Source organism: Channa argus, chromosome 8 (genome assembly GCF_033026475.1).
Source record: "Channa argus isolate prfri chromosome 8, Channa argus male v1.0, whole genome shotgun sequence".
In the NCBI taxonomy this organism is placed as follows: Eukaryota; Metazoa; Chordata; class Actinopteri; order Anabantiformes; family Channidae; genus Channa; species Channa argus.
In genome coordinates, this window is record NC_090204.1 from 5,596,309 (window position 1) to 5,618,526 (window position 22,218).

The window sequence follows — 22,218 nt, forward strand, 5'->3', positions numbered from 1 at the left end:
CAATCTTAAAAAACTTCCCTTAAGAGCAAATTCTGAGTAGATAAAATGTGGGATTAAACTGCAAGTAACTAAAGACAATCTGTAATTAGTCATGAATAAAAAATTTTAATTTCAATTGAGAGCTCTATTTGTTGACTAAGCCCTGTTTAAACACTGCTTATAAATGCCTCTACTAAATTCTTGCCCAGTATTTGCTATTAACATAAATACATGAAAAGGTCTCAATGACAATGGGATGAGAATGAAAAGAGGCGGACTGGGTAAAACCTGCCTCTGTAGTCTTTCTGGCACTGGCTCAGGGACAGGAGAAAAAAATAGACCCGTTTTTATCTTCCAAAAGCAAACAAAGAAACCCCACTAAACTGTTGATAGGCAAGGTGCAACCCACTGCTGCTGTGTGGATGCTGGATTAGGGCACACTCAGATGCAAGACCGAAAGTTGAAGGATAATAGGGAGCATTAGTGGGACAAAAACTAGAAGGAAAAAAAAGGGACCTAATGCTTTGAGCTGCATAAAGATTAATTTTCAAATAAATTAATTAGAAACAGTAAATGTATATATTTAATCTTAGGGAACTAGCCCCATGAAAAACAAAAGCCCCTATGACTACATAGTTAATAGAGTGTCTGTTTCACCTTCTTAATGTCCTCAATACATTTAATGATGTAACTGCGTTTCACTGTCTCCTTGACAGCATAGGCGTCACTCAGAATCCCAAGGTGCTCTTCCAACGCCTGCTGAACTAGACTTGTAGGCAGGGTGGGGAGATGAGCCAACTCCCACAGGACCTCTAGTACCTAAACAGACACACACACAAACAAGACACTTCAGACCCAAAGCTATACTAAGTAAAACTCCATTACATCCATGTAAAATCCTTATTTCATTGGCTTTAACAAAATGACAGATATACAGACAAACCTTTCCAGTTGTAGTTTCAGAGCGAGCTTCTCTACCAATCCTCCCAATCAGACTTAGAAGCTTCTGCCTCACACGGTCGCTTTCAACCTCCCAGCTCTAAATACCATGCAAACATGTTATTAATAATAGTATACAGGTACATTTACAAGCCATTTTTATCATGCTCCTCACAATCCCATGTTTAGAGACACTGTAGCAATGACCTTCTGTATGAGTACAAAGAGGTGGGTGAGTTGATCAAAACTGAACTTCACAGCAGCAGCAGCAATGATTGTATGAATGTTTTCTATCACAGTTGATGACTGGCCTGCCTGAAATACACACACAAGAATGCATCAATCAAAGTGCACGATATTTGTCAACTCTCACAAAAATACATAAAGAAATTTTAAACAGAAACCTGTTAAAGATACACAGATACAGTAATAACACAGACATGTTGTGCCATTTGGCAAACACTGACCTGTATTCTCCAGATCTTGGAGAGTTCATCCACAGACAGTTTACTCCCCAGCAGCTCAATGATTCCCTTTATTCTTTCACAGTACTGAGCCTGATCAATGTTACCTGGGACAAAGAAACGTTCATGAGTGAATATAGTCAACCTTGAACCAAAGGAGCAGCATATGCCATTTAGTTATTGTTTCACATTAATATAAGTGCTTACAGGCTAGGGCTGTTTGATTAATTAAATTAGAATTCTAACAATTATAAAAAAATTTAAATGAAACACTATTGGTTTCACTATGACACTCTTGTTTCATCTTGTTCCGTGTAATAAATCCATCACTCCCTTTCGTCACTGAAACCCCAAACTCAATGTCAGGCTGTGGCATGTTTAGTTTAGCCAAACATTCTATACCACAAGATGGATTCTTTACCACAAAACAAGAGCCAAAATAATCGCGACTTTGATTTTTGCCATAATCAAGCAGCCCTTTTGCAATGTTTGTGTGTCCTGCAAAGTACTTTGTAAAACAATTTCTTACCCTCCAGTGCTATCGACAAAACTGAGTTCTCCACAAGCCAGTCTAGAAGTTTATCTGTGTCAATGGCATTTTTAACTGTCTTAGAAACCGTGCTCTCCTCTATTAACTTTGTCACCTGAAAGAAAAAAAACATATAATAAAAATGTATGAAATGAGGCAAAGAAAAAAAAAAAAAAAAGAAGAAACGATTTCACAGCTTAGGTTCTATAAGAGCTGACCTCTTTGAGGGAGTTCATCTTGGTTGAGAAGTGGGGGGTTTTGAGCATTCGCAGCAGTGTGTCCAGCCGCAGATCATCCACAACAGTAACCAGCTCCCTCTGAAACCTCATGCAGAGCAGCTTGATGGCTGACAGCAGGTCTGGAATGCTCACCAAACGCTAGGATTACAAAGACATGTGAGGAACAAGTTGATTTTTTTATAATACTATATTTATGTTAAGTTAAACAACAAACACAAGTCCCTCAAGATGCAATTAAATAAAAATAATTTGTCCAGTCTTGTATGTTCAGGCCTTGTGTCAGTGTTTTTCTTTATGTTTTAGTGTTTACTAAATATAATTTAAAAAAAAAAGTATTTTTACAGTAAATTCCATTTAAACTTTAAAGTATGTAAATAAATGTATCAAATCAAATATAATTTGCATTGTAATTTGGGTGCCGCAACATGGAAAAGGTCCAAGAATTCCAACAGTCTCCCGACTTTGTTTGGAGGGGGTGTATGTGAGAACACAAATGTCTGAATGAGAAGACATTACTTGGGCTTTATCCTTCAAGCCCCCTAATAAATTGTGCGTATTATGTGCATGAGCTTGTGCGTGTGGTACGCTGCTCTGTCCTGAATTGTGGGGAGGATTAAAAGCAAGCGAATGAGTGTGAAAATGCGTGAAAGTTAACTCTGGACAATGTCCGAGGCTGATTTCTCCTGACATTGTACAGAAAGGTTTTAGACTCACCTTGTCTTTAAGGTCCTTTTCCTCCAGGTTCTGTACATATTTGATCATCTTGTGGATGACTGGATCAAGCATGGGCTAGGAAAAACATTATGAAACAATGTAATTCATCACTTTAACACTAGAACAAGTTAATAGTGGAAAAATGTAAAGATGTGACAAGAAGGAAGCTCCACAAATAACCAGCTGTCAGCCAATATGCTATCATAGCGTGTGTGTGTGCATGTTGGCAGATTAGGTTTCTCACCTGGACGAGGCTGGAGTTTAGGTATTCTGCACATACGCCAAGAGGCTGGACCAGAGCTGATACACACTGTGTAGATAGATGGAAAGATAGAAGAACTCTGGCATGACACTAATCAAAAAGGAAACCAACTTATCAATACCCGCAGTGGTATAGCTATCATACGGTAATTTTTCATGCATGTTTTTATAGAAGTGTCAACATAATCTGTTTGGCCGAGTTAAAAAAAAAAGAAAGAATGGGATATATCTATTAGTCCCCTTTTGATGGCTTATGAAAAAAGACACACACTCTCTCCCTACCACTCCTCTCAAATTAAAGCCTTTGAGACAGAGATTATACAATGTTTAAACTGATACTGTGTTTTCACTGTTGCATGTGAGGGAGTGAGTGTAAACAGATGTTTGGGTCAATTTCCAATACCAGAGTCCAGCTGTCATTGGTCATGCAGTGCTAAATGACAGGAGCTTAATGAATGGGTCCTGTGTTCCTGTCTTTTTTTCCATGACTATCTTCCATCTTTGCTTCTGAGTTACACTGCGTAGCCCACTCTTCTCCACCTCCCCTCTCTATTCACTCAATGAATCCCCCATGCACTTCCAGCACAAAGAGGATAAATGAATGAGTGACCCCTGGGATTCGGTGGAGAAGGAAGTCCTCCTCCCATTATCTTTCCTCCTTACACTTTCACAGTCGCTCTCTCCTATGCTTGGAGAAAATTATTTATCCGACCATGTACACACTCTACCGAACTCCCATTGCCACTGAAGACTGCAGCATTGGTACACATCAGTCTCTGCCTTATTAATATGCTAATGGTTAGAGGGGGAGTGTGTTCATACACCCTGAATCAATGGCTAAGCACTGCTGTGGTTCCGGCCAGGTTCCCAGAGGGAAACGTCAGTACAAGGATGCCTCAGAACACACAACACAACAGAGCATTTCACCCATCACACAGCGGGAGGATGAGAGAGGTGTTTGTGTGTAAGTGAGTACTCCTGAGAGGGGGGAAAGAGAGAGACATTCAGCGACCCTGCAGCTGACAGCAGTGGTGATCTTTTCCTGTCTCAAAGTCAGTCTACTGTCCCTCCCTCAATTCATCCCAAAGGGTAAGAACTATTTCTTAACCCTATATGTCAGGCCATTTGTAAGGAAAGCAAAGAGACACAAATAAGGAAGGTGACTCTTACAGCAATCTCAATTTCCTCTGTGTTTAGCTTGGTCTGGATAGCAGTGAATCCTCCCAACTCTCCAAACTTGACAAAAACAAGAAGAAAGAGACATATATTATATAAAACTAATAAGTATGGCATGTGTACTGTTTATGAAGAAAATATATGGGTAATTCATCATTACTTACTCTATTCACCAAATCAACGAGCCAGCCATGAGGCTCCTAAAAGAGATTACGATAATAAGAATTATTGTAACACACACACACACACACACACACACACACACACACAATTTCTGACAGCTGCTGTGTGTCAGGCCCAGTTACACAACAGTAAGAATGGAAAAACTTGTTTATCTGCCCCTGAACACGATTATGAACATTAAACAATGGATAAAATGAAAGTGTCTATACAAGTACTAGCACAGTTTTACATAGTTGCAAGTGCACGTATATAAACTGGGACCTATACTTCACTACTGCCCTGTAGTAAAAGTAAAGGATGAGCCCAGACAAACACAGAATCCCTCACATTCTGATAGGTGTTGCCAGGAGAGACGGCAAACATATTGGTTTCTTCTCCGAAAACGTCAGCCCAGTTCCTCTGACAGGGCTTCATCCGGTTCTTAAAATGGTACTCGTTATCAGGGTTAAAGGCCTGGAAACATCAAAGAAGACACTAAACATAAATGCATGCTCCCAACACATTTCAGTCATGCATCTCTGACACCCAGTAAACAGATAAAATAAACATTTTAAACTGTACAAATAAAAAAGTACAGTCTGTAATAAATAACCCACTATGTTAACAACAGGACAACCTGACAAATCCTTAAATATAAATTGAACTTAATGATATGAGATCGACCGGTGCTTATTTTCAGTAAGCCTTATTGTTTGGTCCCAATGTATTACAAGATTATAGCCTGGTGAAATATTACAAATAGTAAGAGAAAGTGAGAGCTTACCATAGTCAGGACAGCCATCAGATTTACAGGTACAGGATCCTGCTTGACCCTTTCTGCAACCAGCTCAACCAACAACATGAGCATGTTATAGATTCCCTCATGAATTTCTGTGCCCCATTTGTGTACGGCATTGCTGGTCAGCAACTTGGGACAGAGGACAAACAGAAAAGAGGAAGGTCAGTGAAAACGTATGCCATTTGTAAATAGTCACTAAGAACTTATTACTTATTACTCACTTTTTTAAAGGCTTCCGGCATGCACCGATCCATGAACCGTTTGCAGTTCTCGTCAGCATCAGCGAGGCCTGACAAAGAGGGAGATATTGGATTTACATATTTATAACTAAACTTAGGATAAAAAAAATCGGGAGAAGCAGATACAGATTGTACCACGTCACACAAGTGTCCAAAATAACATGTGAAAAAGACCAATTAGTGCAAAGAAAACATGCCACCCACATACTAATGCAGATAGAGAGATTTTTTATTTTTTTATAACCTAGACATTTAACACTTAAAGCATCTTACCGTGTCGGGCAAGGCAGGTGGATGCGATAAGACACTTGCCCAGGGACTCCTCTCTCTTGTAAGGTATGGACCAGTGATCGGTAAAGACTCGACTCTCCAACTCGTACAGGTTGGTGGTGGGGAACTCCATGCTACCTCCAGAGCAGTTCCCATTCTCATCATTGCTCCTCTGTTAGGACACAAAAACAACAAATGTGTGACGGAATGCAATGGGTGACCTGGATTCATTGCGACAATTTATAGTGACAATTCAACTGTCCTGTGTGAGGATTATAGAAAGGACTTCCTGTGATGACAAAATCAGGCAGGACGATGCTCGATTTTTTACCTCCCTTTCAGAGAAGAGCAACGGCAGGAAAGGGCACCTTTCCTCCATAATTTATCCTTCAGCTCTCTCTCTGCACCTTTTCAGCTCTTATCTTATGAAACAAATGTGGGAAGGTGCTTCCTGTGGTTCAAGTACTTAAAGGAGTGATTATGTCAAAAGGGTTTTTATGTGTAAGAGACGGTAAGAGACTCAAAGTCAAATAGAATGATAAACCTGCCATATGATTTGACACGGGTTTGTTAGAAGTTTAATGCTACCAATAATGAAATGTTTTCAACTTTCACAGGCCAAGAGGTTATGAAAGGCAGGTTAAAAATAAATCAGCTTTTATACCTTCTACATTCGTGGCTAAGTCTTTGCATGCTGCTTGTCAAAATGCCCATTGACAGTTAAGACTATGAGAATGTGTAGTAAAAGCAACAATATGGTTGCTTACATATTCATGAAGACATCTGAATATTCTTGATCAAACTCCCACCTCTGAACTACTGCTAGCACATCATATTAGAGATGCACTAATAATTAATGTTCATACTATAACTGGCCTATTTAACAAACTGCTATGAAAGCTTGACCTTCTGTGTTGAATAAAAAATGCTCCTAAACTATGCCTGGGCTCTGGGATTCAGCACTCACTATATTACAAAAAAACAGAACTATTACAATCCTTTTTGTCCATTTTGCCTGTGGGCACCACACAGTATAAATGTTTTAGGTCAAGCATTACCATTTTGAATACATCTCCACATATTAGCATATATAATGACCAAAGTGTTCAGTACATGTTTTAGGGTGCTACATGCTGATGCACATGCTGTAAAACATAAAGTGATGGACTGAAGATTAAGATGAAAAAGGAAGGTGAGATGGGGAGGAGAAAGCAACAGAGAAGCATCACATTTCATCCCTTCCCTGCCTAAGAAAATTAGAAATGACAGGTAGATGGATGAGAAGAAGAAGGGAGAGAGAGAGAAACCTAACACTGATCCTAAAAAACAAAAGTCCAAATACCAAGAAGCAACAAATCAGAACCTGCTGTTAAATTAACATGTATAAAAGAAGAGATTCCTTAAATTACCATGACAGCATAGTGGGCAGTATTACATATCTATTTGAAGCTGCAAACATCTTTGCATTTCAATATATAAAGGTTAAAGTCTCAAAGGAACAGTATGGATGTGTGTGATTGTGCAGGACGATGAGGTAAACTCAGCACCGCTCCTGTTACTATGCACCCTGCACCTCTCCTGGGATCCCATGCAAAAGTGCAATGTGTTTATGTATGTCAGTGAGACTGTGGGGCTATATTTAGGAGCACAACATGGAGCCAAAGACCTATGACATGCCTCATAAGCACAAGCACAGAAGACAGATCGACAGAAGAATGGAAACAAAGTACTTTCAAGTAGTTTATTCCATGTCCTGAAGAAACTGGATTGCAAGAGGGACACAAATATAATCTCTGTAAAAATGTTCAAAATATGCATTAGGAAACCCAATTGCCATTACACTAAAGGTTAAAATTTTGAAAAACTAGACCGGTGTGTTTAGATAGAAATTATATTCAAATCAAACTTCCTTAGTACATCACCAATCCAAATGTACCTACGGGAAACTTTATTTTGGATAAATTAGCCAGGGAAAAGAGTAACAACATTGTTAGCATATTTCCAAAATAAGCTCATTATTTACACTGACCCAATATACTTTGCTATTTCTTGCACATGCTAAATACCAACTTATGTTTATACTGTATACTATGCTTACTATGAACACCTGCATGAAGCTGAGAGAGTGATGATGAGTAGGGAAGAAGAAAAAGGGAGTCCAACAGCTCTGGGCTAGAGGAGTGCATCTGTTCCTATTCTACTGGCCCATTATCACAGTAGCTTAAACAGCAATGCCATCGAGGAACAACAAGTGGTTGTGTAATCCACATCTATCATCTTACAACTGACAGTCATGGATTTTAGAGCTCTACGAAAGCAACACTTTTGACCTTAAAGCACTGTAGATAAACTTTGTCAAGGTGCCAGTCAAAGCAAACCCACCATGTCCAATGCGGACAGAAATGTATCATTAACCAACACCGCATAAACACAGTAAGGTAGGTCGAAGTGTTAGCTTAGGCCCTGCAGGGAGTTTAAGTACATATGTTCATTTACCGACACAGAACTAATAATGAAAATACATAGTACTGTATTACTCAAAAATACAGAAAGCTGTCATATTGAGAGTTAAGAATGATCAAAATCGCCACGTATGTCTAACAAATTGCGAAACCTCTCCTAAGCCCGATTCGAGTGGACTGCAGTCTTTGCAGGACATGAGGACAGCAGTCAGTCAGACAACTTGCAGGCTAACATTAGCCAACATGTGCAAAGCAGACTGAATATACCTGACAAAGTGCCTGCGGGGTAACTGATAAAACTGATTAACACAAAAACGCCCCAGGTAAAAATCTGTGATTGCAATCCTCTACAGTGATGCTTATGTGTGGCTACCGGTTCCCTTGCTGGCGCGTTTAACTCTAGCTAGCCAATTGCTAGCTAGCTAGCTAGGTTAAATTTCAAGTTCAATATTAGTATGTAGCCCAATTATTTTTGTTGCTGCGGTGCATGTTAGCAGACAATTCACCGGTCACTTTGAGCCAGTGACATGTCCTGTCCAGTATTGCTACAGAATAACGGTGTTTCTCCTGCGGCAATGACAGCTCACGTTTGGCTAGATGCAGAACGTTATAGCCCGGCGCTAACATTAGCTTGTTAAATGGGCGAGCCCACTCTCCCTCAGTTACTTCTCGTTATCCATGCCTCTCCTCCCTCGCTGCTGAAGGTGATGCTATCTGAAACACAGGTTATTCTTACCTCGCTATCCACAACATCGTGATATGCCGGGGGGGGATCAAATCCGCCTGTCCCTGTCCGCCCGCTATTTTCCCCGTCTCCACTCGAGCCCAAGACAGGGGTAGGCCCACTCTCCATAGGCTCATATCCATACCCGAGTCCGGGGCTTTCATTTGTCAGGAGCGCCACTGCCTCGTTGATGTCATTCTTTGCCAACCGGAGTGCTTTCCGTATCACGTCGGGGTCTGGGAAGCCCATACAGAGGAGCGTGGTTATGTGCTGCTCCTCTTCGGTCTCCATTTTTGGTGTGTCTTCGTCTCTCAGACTAATAGTAACAGAGTGTTCGACACAGCCCTATGGCTGTGCACGCCGCCATGTTTACAGTCCGCTGATACTAGCCTGTCACGATCTGACTTCCCCCACAACAGCGCCGACACAGGTGTTATGGCGAGTTCTGCTGCCAAGTAGTGCCTGCTCCTGGCGGGAGCGCGCACAGCCAAAGCGTTTCTGCGTTGAAACCAGTGGAATTTTACCAAATGGTTCTTTTTACCATTAATGATAAGGTCAATTTTCGTAGACAAGTTAGCTTGCAGTATAGTAGCAAATCGTATTTTAAATAACAACATACAAAAAAGTCTAGTCGACATAATAAAAATCACCTTCTGCAATGAAGTCTGCCTACGTAAATCTAATAATTTTGATTAGTATAAAATAATATTCTCACTAGAAATGCTGTTGTCAACCGTTTCAATATTTCAATGATTTTGTGGATAAAATGCTTCCTCACTCATCATCAGGGAAGCTGCGAATGAATTTTAGGATTCTCTTTGTTTATATTTCCATTAATTTCTTTTGACCTGATTATTCGATTTAATTAATTGGGTTAATTGTTTCTTTCAAAAGGCCTAGTAGATTTGACCTATGAGGTTTATGCAGCTCGTACTAACAGTGTCTAACAACAAACGGGCGTGGCCGTTGTGCGCGTGAGTCGGGGAATGGCTGTGGCTACTTGTGTACTTCACGTGAACGCTTAGCTCATGTGACAAGGGAAAGTCAACACAGGAACAAAATGGCTGCAATTGGAGACGACGCTGCTGCCATGGATAGCATCTCCAGGGCACAAGCGGCCCATTCAGTGTCCCCAAATTCGCCTGCGAACTCCAGCTCACAGGGAGAAGGCCCCGAAGATGCAGCGGAAACTCTGGTCGTCGCTCCTAAAAAGTCCAGCGCCAACAGTGAGTCATGTTTCCTCGCAGTTTCCCTAGCTTACCAATGCTAAAACCTCAGAGCAACCATTTAATTTTTCTTTTTTTGCCGCGGGTTGCATCGTATACCGTTTTTGCTACTTTCCTAATTTTGTGGTTCGCGTAATAATGTCTTTATTGTCCTTTGCTGTTACCTTTAGTTTTTGAAATAATGGTGGACAACCCGTAGCTTTCAGCGAATTAAAGTGTTGAAAGTGGTTCACAGTAGAAAATTGCGACATCTGCTGTCAAACTCCTGGATATTTCGTTTTTGTGGATGCAATGCATCTGAAACCATTCTAAAATACACTCACTGACCACTTAATACCCAATCCAAAACAGCAACTCTGCCACTTTTACTATGTTATGATTTAATTTCTCTGTTTAAGTCGAAGCTGCATGATAGGTGATAATTCTACTATGTGTTTATTATTGAGTGGATCGTACTGGAGCATTGTGTTAAGAGAAGGTTTTAATGTTTTGGCCACCCTATTTAAATGTGTGAGGAAGCCCAAACTTTGATTGAAAAGGCCAAAAATGTAAATGCACTAACTTGTACATGTGTACCTCATCGTGCATGTGTACCTCATCGAATATGTTCCTTATGAATATGTTCAGGTGACGTTGGTGTGGAGACGGCAGAGGAGGCTGTGGAGCCTGCAGAGCCTGATATCAATGAGCTATGCACTGATATGTTTGAAAAGATGGCCATCTTTCTGCAAGGAGAACTCACAGGTCTTGCCATGTTTATTTTGCTTCAATTTTTTTCCTGCAAATACACTAGTATATTTATATTCATAGCTTGATGAGTAATTTCTGGTGCTCGTTATTCACTTCTCATCTTCATTCATTGCCCTTGTTTCACTTTGTTTTGTTGTCTGTAAAGCATAAGCTTCATGCCTCCCTATTTGTTTAGCCACCTGTGAAGATTACCATCTGTTGGAGAATATGAACAAGCTAACCAGTCTGAAGTACTTGGAAATGAAAGATATAAGCATTAATATCAGCCGTAACCTGCAGGACCTCAACAACAAATGTGAGTGAGATTCAGTTCTGTGTCTGAGCAGATATTCAGATATAAACGGCTTCCTTCTGTATATTATTTTTTTCTAACACACGGATGGGTGTATTTTTGCTTTAGATGCCAGCCTACAGCCCTACTTGGACCAGATAAATCAAATTGAAGAGCAAGTGTCTGCACTTGAACACGCTGCTTACAAACTGGATGCATATTCCAAGAAACTAGGTAAGACATTTATTGTAAAGAACTTTGTATGAACTTTCAACATGTTTCCTTATTTAATTTATTATGTTTTGGTTTATGTCTTGTCTCTAAGTGACATTGAGAGCACAGTCCCTACAGGACAGTTTGAACACGATGGTCTCTTTTAGTTTTTTATGTGCTTACTAATTATTCTGCTATGTATGGCACAGACAATTATAGTACAGCCTTTTCTGCCAGCTCATATTGCAAAGCAATATGAAGTCCACCAGCAGATGGCACTGTAATGCCACAGACAATTTCTCAACGAACCTTGTCTATATTGCATTTGAGACATACATCTACACATTTCCTGATTATGTTGCATTTGAGATGTGAAAGAATGGTTAAGTTATTTCTTGTGTTGCAGCCTTTAGCTATGGAGTGAACAACCTTTTCTTTCCTGTCTTTGCAGAGGCCAGATTCAAAAAACTAGAGAAGCGATGAAGATAAAGAAGAGCCAGACAAATTATGCTGTCTTCTCACTTTCTTTTATCCTGCCCTGCATCTTCTCTCCCTGCCACTGGAGCCCGGAGCTGCAGGGAGGATGTGACCTGAGACTGAAATTGCAAAAGGTCCAAGTCACTTTGACGTCTAATGGAGCAAGGAGGAAACAGCTGAAGGCACGTGAAGTAGTAGCGCACTGCTTGGCTTAGATTTATCTCCAGTAACACTGTTTTTGGCAGCTGTCATGGAGTCAAGGTGTGCAGGAGTATATGGTATATTGCCATGTTCTTTTGCAGATAAATTCCACATTACATAGAATAAATCTGCATAACTACCAAAGCCATATCCTAACCATATCTGGAATCAGATTATACTAATCCACTACTAAACCAAAACAAATAGCATATTAGGCATTTTCATTGATTTGTCTCTGATCTTGTTCAGAGACTTTGTACTCTGATCAGTTTAGCCAGTTTGAAAGATAGATTTCCAATTGGAACCAGTACTGTAGCTCATTGGGATTCTTTCTTGTTACACATTTATTTGTACAAGCTGCATGAACAGTACCACAAACCATTTGGTGACATTAGCTCTAAAAAGTGTTTTACGTTTGCTGTTTATAAATAAAGGTATTTGGTTTTAAAGGAATAATGTATTATATGTGTTTGGAGATACTGACATTGAAAACTTGAGGCTTTGAAAATAAACTATGACGTGCATATTGTTGAATGAGAGTTTCCTTAACACAACTACTGACAGCAGATGGCACACCTGCACCACAATAAGAACTTGACTTGATGCATAGCTGATTTATCAAATATTGTATATCATTGGAAAAACTCTTGAAAGTAGTTTGAGTTCCAGTCCTTTCACAAGCACAACAACTCGTAACCAGCAAATGGAAACAAATGAATGCACTGGACAATTCACAGCAAATATACACCAATCAGGCATAACATTATGACCACCTATGCAATTTAATGCACTCCAATACAGAGGCTCTGCAATGAATTCTACTTTAACAAGGTTATAATTTCTCAGTTTTTTAGTTGAAACTGTCGGGTAATAATTCTACTGTGTTTATTATTGAGATCAAAGTGGATTCATACTGGATTGTATTATAAGAAAAGGTGGTTCTGTTTTGGCCACCCTATAAATAATTGCATCCATGAACTATCCCAAGTTCTTTTTGCCATGGGCAACTGATTATCTAAACTGATAGGACCTCCCTCCTGAGTGTGTGTTTGTGTGTGTTGGTTCATGCACACGTATGCAAGTTTGTGTAAAAACTAATCTAAAACAGGTCTTTGTCATTATTTTAGTAGAGACCCCAGCACAGAGAGCGCTCATTATTTATACTGTAACATTATTTACTGTTGCCCTGTGATTCTTCCATCCCTTCCTTTCACCGTTTTTTCTAGGACCCTAGGGCATAAATTCAGCTCCCCTTCCAAAGGTTTTTAAATCTAATCAATTAAGTGATTTTGGGTTGTTTTCTAAAAGTTAAAGACTGCAAAGACGCATTCAAGCGTATAGGAGAAAGTAACATACTAATCATAAAAAGCTTTTGTTTGAGAAGTACCACAAAACCAGACCACGATGGAGGATTTCTAGTATGTGTAAGGTAACCTTCTGTTGTAAATATGTGATTGATGAATGGAGGTATACATTTGCAGAGGTTGCCTGTTTGCACAAAAACACATTTACCATATGTATAGTTACAGTATTACATCATATAACTTAAGTTACATTGTAGCTAAAATTTCAATTATGTGATTCAGATGTAGAAAATCACATTACTTTGTATCTCAAATCCGGGTTTTTAAACAAAATAACTCTTGGTTTAAGGTGTTGCCTATACAGATAAGGAAGGAGTGAAATAAAAGAAAAGCCAATTTAATGCATGAATGTATCCATCGCAGCAATATTTGTTTATCTTCTTTTGCATGAATGTATATTAGGAACTATAGGAAACATTTCAAACCTTTGGAAATAGCCATACTAGTTGTTTCCCTGTTTCCAGTCTTTTTACCTGTACTGTAGCTTCACATTTTGAATGCAAACTAGTCCAGAAGGATTTTATTTTGGCCATTTGCTCAAGCTAAAAACGTAGTTGGGCTTCAGGTTGTTTGTTTTATAGTAGGGGGGTCTTATGGCAGCCTTTCAGTCTATGGTTTTCTAAAATTTCCTTTATTATAGAGAGTGACACTGTTGTTTTAAGAGCAACCAATTGTGGCAGCCCTGTGGCATTATGGTCCCTGGGCTGTTCCTGTCAATCTGAACCAATGTCTTTTCAGCAGAGTGAGACAGTTTGGGTTTTTCCAGACCTTGGAAAATGTCTACACCTCCCAATAAGTTGTATTTATGTACAATTGGTTCAACTGATGATTTTAGAATCTGCACTTGTTTAGAAAATGTCTCATTTCTGAATTGTGTAAATCAACCATCCTCTTTCTCAGATCTGCCCTGAGCTGATTAAACTTTCCCATTGTAAAGTGTTTTGGTCAATTCAGTGAGTGCTGTCAAACAAACCCCTTTTATGGTGGCACAGAAATGCCACCAGCTGTAGTCCATCATGATCACTTACAGGAGGTTAAGAGGCCTTGAGCTTGGCAAATGACAACATTTTAGAATTATTAGCACCACTGAATTAACAATTTTAGTGGCTGTATGGATAATTTTGAACACACATTGATGTCAGAATATCCCAAATAAATTAGACCCTACACATCAACTTCACAGGGTTTTCATTTATTGAGCATGTGTGTTGTTTTTTTTTCTCTCAGGAAAAAAAAGAAAAATCCATGTCTATGTGATATTTATGATGAGTGTATGTGAACTTGAGTTGTAGGTGGAGAAGAGTAGCCCAGCAAAAACAAAAGAGCCACTAGCTACCACCTGGGTTATCACTATGACCTTTGTAGTGTGTAGCGTAACATGATCATCTTCGACTGTAAATACGGATTTCTTAGCTGCACTCTGTGACCAAACATGCCATTTTAACTCATTACTGGAACAACACGAAAACATGTTTTCCCTCAGTTCCCTAAAAGAGTTATCTCTCTCTTCATTCCTGTTCTCATTTCTGATTTCTATCCACAATGTAAATCCTGATTGCCAGGGCTGAAATACACCACAAACAGCAGGGGACTTCTATGTAGACAATAACTTTACAAATCTAATTCTCTTTCCAGTATGCATAACTGTACACATACACAGAAAAGCTGAGATAATGCAAGAAAATGTCACATACATAATGCCAAAGCATATATCAGTTACATGTGAATGAGTTGAGTTATATACAGTGTAGTTATAGGTATAATAAGCTTTAAATACCCATTACACAAAATAGTCAGAATAGCCCTAACTCAACAAAGGAATTATTCCAAATGAGATCTCTTCAAAGGATACAGCCTCAATTCGATTTGGCCTAACCGATTCCCAGAATTGTGGCTGAGAAACTATCAAACACATGTCCATCAACAGCTGCAGTAAAGAAGCTGTCCCCCCACCCCCCCAAGCCCAAAGGGGAGACTGGGCCAGTTAACAATAACAAGGCAGAGTGCCACACCGCAAAGTTGTGCAACTGACATGCAAGCACAAAGTTTGGGGAAATTTTGCCTGTGTTCATGAATGAGAGGGAGCAAGAATATTCAAAAAGACAATTTCAAACCACATTTGTTCTTGTTTTTTCGTTAGCCTTTCGCTTAATTGGGCAACATCAAATTTAGTAGTATTGCAAAATGTCTCCGTTTATCCCATTGTCTTTCACCCACTTTCACACGCTTAGACTGTGATGGGACAAACAGCCCTTTAAACACCCTCCTATGACCTTGTGAAGAAGTGACAATATAAAGGTGGCCAAATGGGGTGAGATGAATGGCAAAGACATTCACGTTTGCATCCATTGCGGAGCAGCTAGTAGATCTGGGAGGTATTTCTTTGCAAATATAAACCACATGTGAGATCTGAGGGACTGAGTGAGGCATGAAAAGGCACGTGAGGTCAACTTTTGTCATCACAGTCATTCACTTTGCTTTGCTGCTCACACCTTCAGCACACTTGAGGACCCCAAAGCACACACAAAACCCACATGTCACATCTGAACCCTTTGAACTATAACCCATGGGTAAGGGTATCTCAGGTGTGTAGCTCTTGGAACACTTTGAACAATGCTACATAAAAGCAATCCATTTTGATTAGACCAAAAGTGCACACCGTTACTCCATTATTACAAATATAAAAAGAGACCAGATTATTGGACTGTGGCACAAACCCATACGGGCAGCATAATTTTAGATGTGGGACAGAGCCAAGCAATTCTTAGCGGTTAGGAGAGACAGGGTGTCAGACTCCAGCCTCAGATCCAGCTTTAATCCTGGAGTTGGAAAGAGAACTGAAGATCATTTCTCTGCAGGAAGTCATAACCAGTAACACCTGAGATCTGTCCGGTATAATCCTGATGCAATATATTTGAGTCCTGGTGTACCCCCCAGGGATCTGCCATGGTTTGTGTTCCCACTTTGACTTTCTGTGAAGACCCCCTTTCACGTGCATCATGTCCAGCATCATGGATGTTAAACACATCCAACTTCTTTTAAACCCTCCCAGTTCGAACCCCGCTTACACTCTTTGGCACCAAAGTAAGCACTGTGTGGCTGGATGTGTGTATCATTTGTAGATGCTACTTTTAAAGCTGCACAAATCAAGAAACATATTTAAATTGGTTCAAATGAATATATTAAATGCAAAAGGTGTTGCCTATAGTGCCAAACCCACAGAGAATTATTACCAAGCTCATTTCCGCTTAGCTCCAAAGAGAATTTTGGCATCTTTCAGCTCATCGTTTGTTACACTCTCAGCCTGTGTTTTCAGCAAAACTACTCATGTAAGCCAATGATACACAAATTAGCCAGTCATGTCAGGAAGACTAAATGCGGAACTATCAACTAGCATAGTGCAGCACCATACCTGAAAAAGATCCAGATGATGAGAAAGAAACCAGAGTGGAAGGGAAAGTGAAAATTGGAACCTGTTTTTGCAAGTACCAGACTGCTTGTTTTAAAAGGAAACTGTGAGAGTAGAATCTGGGAAAACTAAATTGGAAGCTAATGTGACACTGTTGACAATAAAATTAATTATTGTTCCTATGAAAGCTACGCATGACTTACTACCATCTTACTCATTGTGAGCTCTCATATGTAAATTGTTGAAGTGACACCCAAGACTACCACGCTTGAGTAGTAAAGGGGATTTATGGAGGTGAGGACAGTAGGTTTTTAAAAAGTCACATCCTTTTTCAGAAGTAAAAAGTCAGTGGCTCAGCTTGCATTAGGTATGTACTTAAAATGGTCGTTGCACTATGATGGTCATACATATTATATAATACTCTTACGCACATACTCAGTTGACTCATCTTGGTATAAAGGGACTTCAGAATATCCCCAAGTGAGACATTGAGAAACTGAAAATATCTCATACCACATCTTAGCAGGGTTCTCAGAAATGACATGTGCAGAGATATACTTTTTTATTTTCTTCCATTTGCTTTGGATTAAGCAAGTTTACTGATCTTGCAAATACATTTCTGTGAATCACTCTATCACCTTTGATCTCTTCTGTAGTGTCTGTCTCAGTCCCAGAAAATCTCAAAGGCAGAAAACCAAATTGTCATTTCTGACAGAGCTTCTCACTCTCACTTCTCAATCACAGACATATGGAGACAAGCTGCTTATTTCTCTTTAAAGTTGTTAAAAGTTAATTGAATATCAATAAAAAAAAAAAAAAATAATAAAAAAAAAAATATATATATATATATATATATATCCACAGGTCCTAGCCTACCTTCCTTTGTGAACAGCTGCTGTCTCAGAAGCATGTAGGAAAGAAAAGAAAAACTTCCTTACAAATTTACAAATCCTTCTGTAAAGACATTATTTCTGTGATAAAGTCCAGTTCGATCACTAAAAAAATGTGGGCATTAATAGCCAAACTAAATCTAAATCATAGATCTAAATACATCTAGATATTAAATTTCCTTTGAATTTGTGAGTCGTGTTTCCTTGTCTCTGCCTTTGATATGTGTTGGTCCTCAAGGATCCTCAGGTTGTCAGAACAACTATTCCCTGTTCCAAGGTCAATACCAAAGCCTAGAGTTGATTTTACTGTTGTTACTTCTCCACTGTAGCAATTTAAAAATCATGTGAAAATGGGGCCTGTTTTCCCTTGAATATTCCTTCACTGGCATGTGCCTTCATTTAGTCTTGGTTGCCTCTTTTGTCTGATTTCTTAAGTTTTGAACTCTTTTAGAAAAAGTGCAAGATGAAGTTTGTTACAGCTGCGTTACAAATAAAAAACATAAACTGTATCTGTGTGTCACTAAAACCAAGGCAACAAATGAGGACGAGTACACGCTCTGCTTTGTGTTACCTGTGAGTACTGTGAGAGAAATTCAATAGAACATTGAATTAGACATGCTTTTATTTCCATCTGCTAATGGGCAGTATGAGCAATAAGGGTGGGTGAAAGCCAAGGAACAAACTGTACCAAGATGTAGACACTCTGAGTAGTGCCTTTTTAAAATTTAGAGATATTAGACAAAATAAATGAATCAATTGAGCAATCTCTGTGATCTCTCTTTCTCAACTGGTCCCAGTCTGTGAATGAGCAATGGACAGTTGTCCAAGCTAAGCACCGGCAAAAAAATTCAAGGGTGGCAGGCTGAAATAATATTTGCCATATTTATCCAGAAAACACAAATGTCACTGCACCTGGTTCAGCTGGGCAGTTCTGCTGCGTATGTTAGTCTGTAGCTGGTCATGCTACAGTAACCGTGTCCTCAGGTCATGATGCAGCCAATCTTAGTCTGCCAAAAACATCAGGCGGTTCTTTTGTCTCTTTGTTGTCTCCCACACCAACTTTTTCAATGTCTTTTTAATGGTTTTGAAACATTTTCATAGTATAAGGGTCAACATCATGTACCAGGACTTGGAGTAGGAGTACATGACTAAATAAAACAAATATAATTAATACAAAAACTGTTTGTGAGTCAGAGCGGTTCCAGGAGTGAACCAGCATTCAGTCATTCAGACTTTAAATTTGGATACATGAGTTTTTGTATGGAAGTCAGCTTTTTACGTGACAAATCTACAGAGCCCTGTAACAGGTGATACAGTTGTTTAACTTTGGCGTAGAGTCCCACCCTCACAAAAAAAAAAAAAAAAGCTTAATACCCAACTGCTTGACCTTGGCAACAGAAACGCCAATCACGACGCAGGTCTCAAAACTCTCCTGCTGGTTTGGTTCATGTAGCTGTAGCAGCACACTGTGATAAAGGGCTCCCTAAGGTGAAATATAAACAGAAGGGTCCAGTGATTAATACATTTACTCTTTCAGGCCAATTGTGTCTGTGTGCTCAAAAGGGTCTGCATGCGAAATGTTGTCATCTGAGAGGACCCACACAGACTGAGCAGGTGTCAGCATGCAGACCATGCTCCTTTAAACTGTCCTTGAATACTACTTTCACCCAAGCAAAGAGGAAACACTTGGTACCTTATTTAGGTCTCGTATCCATATTGTATCTCCTTACTCTAAGCTGCAGTGGCTTGGCCAACAGGTTAGACAGGTAGTTTCATCTAAATGACATGACAATGTCAAGACCATCAGATGAAGATTTGGTCTCCTGGTCTGTGTTTGTCTTGTTGCTTGCCAGATGTCAGCTGATGCACAATCCTTACTTCACTTCTCCTGCAGTGTGTGATTGTGTTTTGAATTTTACAACCCCACCCCCCCTGGTCTCCAAGTCGTCATTATCCTATCAAAGCTCAGTCTACCATTACGTACGGGAATTATCCACATATTGAATTAGTATGAGTAGGGCCTTGAATCTGGATGAATGAGAAAATGTTGTTAGTTCTGAACCACTTATGCACATGCGTCATGCATGGGTGTTTGTGTTTGGGAGGTAATGTAGCCGCTACACATTTTCTCCAGAAGCAGTTCATTTGCCTTTTGCAAATTATATGTAACTGAATCTTCTCATTTACCTATTAGACTAGAGGCCAGCTTCCTCTGATAACCACATTATTCTGTTCACGAGGACAGTTCTTTACTGTGATTTTGGTCTCACCTGTTTTTTTTTTTTTTATTGTACATGGGTTTTACATTTAGTGGTACTGGTAAACACCAATAACATGAGTCCCCCTATGTAGCCTCAAATGCCATGAAGAGAGAAAAAAAGAGACGGGAGACATGATTGATGGTTTTGCCCCCTCTGGTTTTGAAAATCATACTCTCTGTAACAGATCTAACACAAACCAGATGTGAGAAGCAGAGCCTGGCCTCCACAGTCCTGTCCTCATCTCCACATCAGGCATTACTCTCCAAGGAGAAGTCCCCAACTTTACAAAGTCAGACAGGTGTTTTCAGAAGGCACTCGGTTGTTTTGGCGACCTCAGGCTGCAGAAGTTCGCAATATAATGTATACATTATCATTAATCACTTACACTGGAGGCACACTAGGAAGGGATTTTTATTTGCCAGCATGAATAGAAGGAATGATTACAGCCAGCAAAAACTCATCCAACACACACACGGGCACGTTAGTATTGCTATAAGAAACAATCTGTCCTTGCAAATGCCACTGAATTGGCAGCTTATTAGGCAGGCTGCAGTTAGCTGAAAATAAATCAGTCTAAGCCAAAAGTGCTTTAATAAATCCTCCTTTGTGAAGGTAATAATGTTAAACTGTACTGCATTTTACAGATAGGTGAAATTAATTTGCCATTCATTTGCCAAAATAATAGAAACACCACAACATACATCTTTTAAAATTATCATGCAGGTGACCCAACACCACTTCAAAACAATTTCAACAAAAACTGAAAACTAACTATTTCTCAGCTTGTTGCCAGACTCCAGGAAAATACCAGTGCCCTGTTAAATGGATTAACATACGGACATGAAGGTTGCATCAGTCTTCTCATTTAAATGTTGAAGAGCAAATAAACACATTTCCTAAAATGTCAAACTATTTCCTTAAGCAGTATCCACATGCAGTTTTGCTATAGATGACATTTAACTATGTTTTTAACAACAACCAGACCATTTTCTTTGAGACCAGTCCCCCTAACCTTTGTTCTATTTTTGACCAGTGGTGTTGTCCAAAGCAATGTGTAGGTGTAAGGAGTGTGCAACTCAACACCAGCAACAGACTTCTACCCTAATGCATTTTAAGAATTCCCAGGTTTTTTCATCTGCCATTGATAAAGCCAGCTACACCACATTATTTGCCTTTGGCATGCAAACGTGTTGGTTTGAGAGCATTTACATATTGTTTCCTCCATGTTACATTATGGTTTGTCACAGGTTCACAGGTGCATCAGGACAGATAATCTAAACATCCCTCGATAAAACACAGGGCATTTTTTTTGGTATTTGCTGAAGGAAAGAGAATGTGGATACAAAATACCCTTATGATTCTAATATCAGCAAATAAGGTGGGGGACGAGGAAATGGTTATTTTGAGAGCAGCGCAGAAGACCTTGACTGTGTTTATCACTTGGATGTGTGTATATTTGTGTGTGTGTGTGTGTGTGTGTGTGTGTGTGTGTGCGTGAAATAAGAGTGTGTATGTGTGAGACTGTTCCATAGGCGTCTCTGTCAAGCCACTGGTGACCCTGAGATTCCCCCCTGTGCGACGTCATGTCACTTCCCTCCTTTGTTTCCCTACTCAAGAGGACCTTTCTAAAAATGTCTTTTTGTGTAAAGGTTCTCAACAGCGCTCCTTCCTCCTTTGCTTGGCAGTGGTATGTTTGTGTTTGTATGTGTGAGACTTTCTGTGTGTGTTTGTATATTAATGATACCTTTTATAGTTGGTTCCAAAAACAGGAACAGTTGAGCTGCAGATGAGGATGCTGAAGGGTGTGTATTTTCCTCCTGAGTTTAAACCTATATACAGCAAAGCATCCTGTTTCATGACACAGTCTCGATGTGTTAAAGTACACATGGTGGAGACCTGCTTGTCACTGCTCACACACTGACAACGTAATGTAACAAACCTCCTATGCTGTAGGATTTACCTCTGCACAGAATAACTTCTGGACCTGACCACAGCAATGTCAGTCCAAAGTGTCTCCTGAGACTCTGTGGAACGGGAAACTGCCCGTTCACAGAAAGCATGATGTAAGACTCTCTCTGGGTCACCATGACAAAGCTGATGTGTTGCAGCAAGAACACATTGTAACAGTGTAATAATGCTGTAGGGGCATTTCATCAATAATACAAATACAAGGAAACTGCCCCCATGTACAGAACACAA

General features: G+C 39.7%; 2 protein-coding genes across 7 annotated transcripts in view; one reads left to right on the top strand and one right to left on the bottom strand.

The window, feature by feature from the left end:
- The window catches only part of usp24 (ubiquitin specific peptidase 24), a 32,702-nt gene extending 23,277 nt beyond the window's left edge, over positions 1-9,425 (bottom strand). For 2 of the 6 annotated variants that reach the window (XM_067512287.1, XM_067512286.1), the window contains exons 1-15: positions 8,970-9,425; positions 5,775-5,943; positions 5,484-5,551; positions 5,248-5,391; positions 4,812-4,937; positions 4,466-4,501; positions 4,296-4,361; positions 3,109-3,216; positions 2,865-2,939; positions 2,130-2,288; positions 1,912-2,026; positions 1,386-1,489; positions 1,126-1,233; positions 923-1,018; positions 637-798 (exon numbers count right to left, since the gene is read on the bottom strand). In XM_067512287.1, the coding sequence (XP_067368388.1) occupies positions 637-798; positions 923-1,018; positions 1,126-1,233; positions 1,386-1,489; positions 1,912-2,026; positions 2,130-2,288; positions 2,865-2,939; positions 3,109-3,216; positions 4,296-4,361; positions 4,466-4,501; positions 4,812-4,937; positions 5,248-5,391; positions 5,484-5,551; positions 5,775-5,943; positions 8,970-9,248 (1,815 nt within the window). In that variant the 5' untranslated portion in view covers positions 9,249-9,425. The remainder of the gene's footprint in view (positions 1-636; positions 799-922; positions 1,019-1,125; positions 1,234-1,385; positions 1,490-1,911; positions 2,027-2,129; positions 2,289-2,864; positions 2,940-3,108; positions 3,217-4,295; positions 4,362-4,465; positions 4,502-4,811; positions 4,938-5,247; positions 5,392-5,483; positions 5,552-5,774; positions 5,944-8,969) is intronic. The other 4 variants (XM_067512289.1, XM_067512288.1, XM_067512291.1 and 1 more) reach the window with 3 other exon arrangements.
- A 516-nt stretch (positions 9,426-9,941) lies between these two features.
- Positions 9,942-12,619, top strand: bloc1s2 (biogenesis of lysosomal organelles complex-1, subunit 2). Its single transcript, XM_067512294.1, has 5 exons — positions 9,942-10,183; positions 10,811-10,927; positions 11,109-11,228; positions 11,334-11,438; positions 11,869-12,619. The coding sequence occupies exons 1-5, from the start codon at positions 10,018-10,020 to the stop codon at positions 11,898-11,900; spliced, it is 540 nt and encodes a 179-aa protein (XP_067368395.1). The 5' UTR covers positions 9,942-10,017; the 3' UTR covers positions 11,901-12,619.
- Positions 12,620-22,218: the final 9,599 nt, after the last annotated feature.

Excerpts from the sequence above, each read along its gene's own strand:
- bloc1s2 (XM_067512294.1), top strand. The coding sequence starts at position 10,018 with ATGGCTGCAATTGGAGACGACGCTGCTGCCATGGATAGCATCTCCAGG. Across the intron at positions 10,928-11,108 it reads TCTGCAAGGAGAACTCACAG|CCACCTGTGAAGATTACCAT; the intron begins GTCTTGCCATGT and ends CTATTTGTTTAG. Across the intron at positions 11,229-11,333 it reads GCAGGACCTCAACAACAAAT|ATGCCAGCCTACAGCCCTAC; the intron begins GTGAGTGAGATT and ends TTTTTGCTTTAG.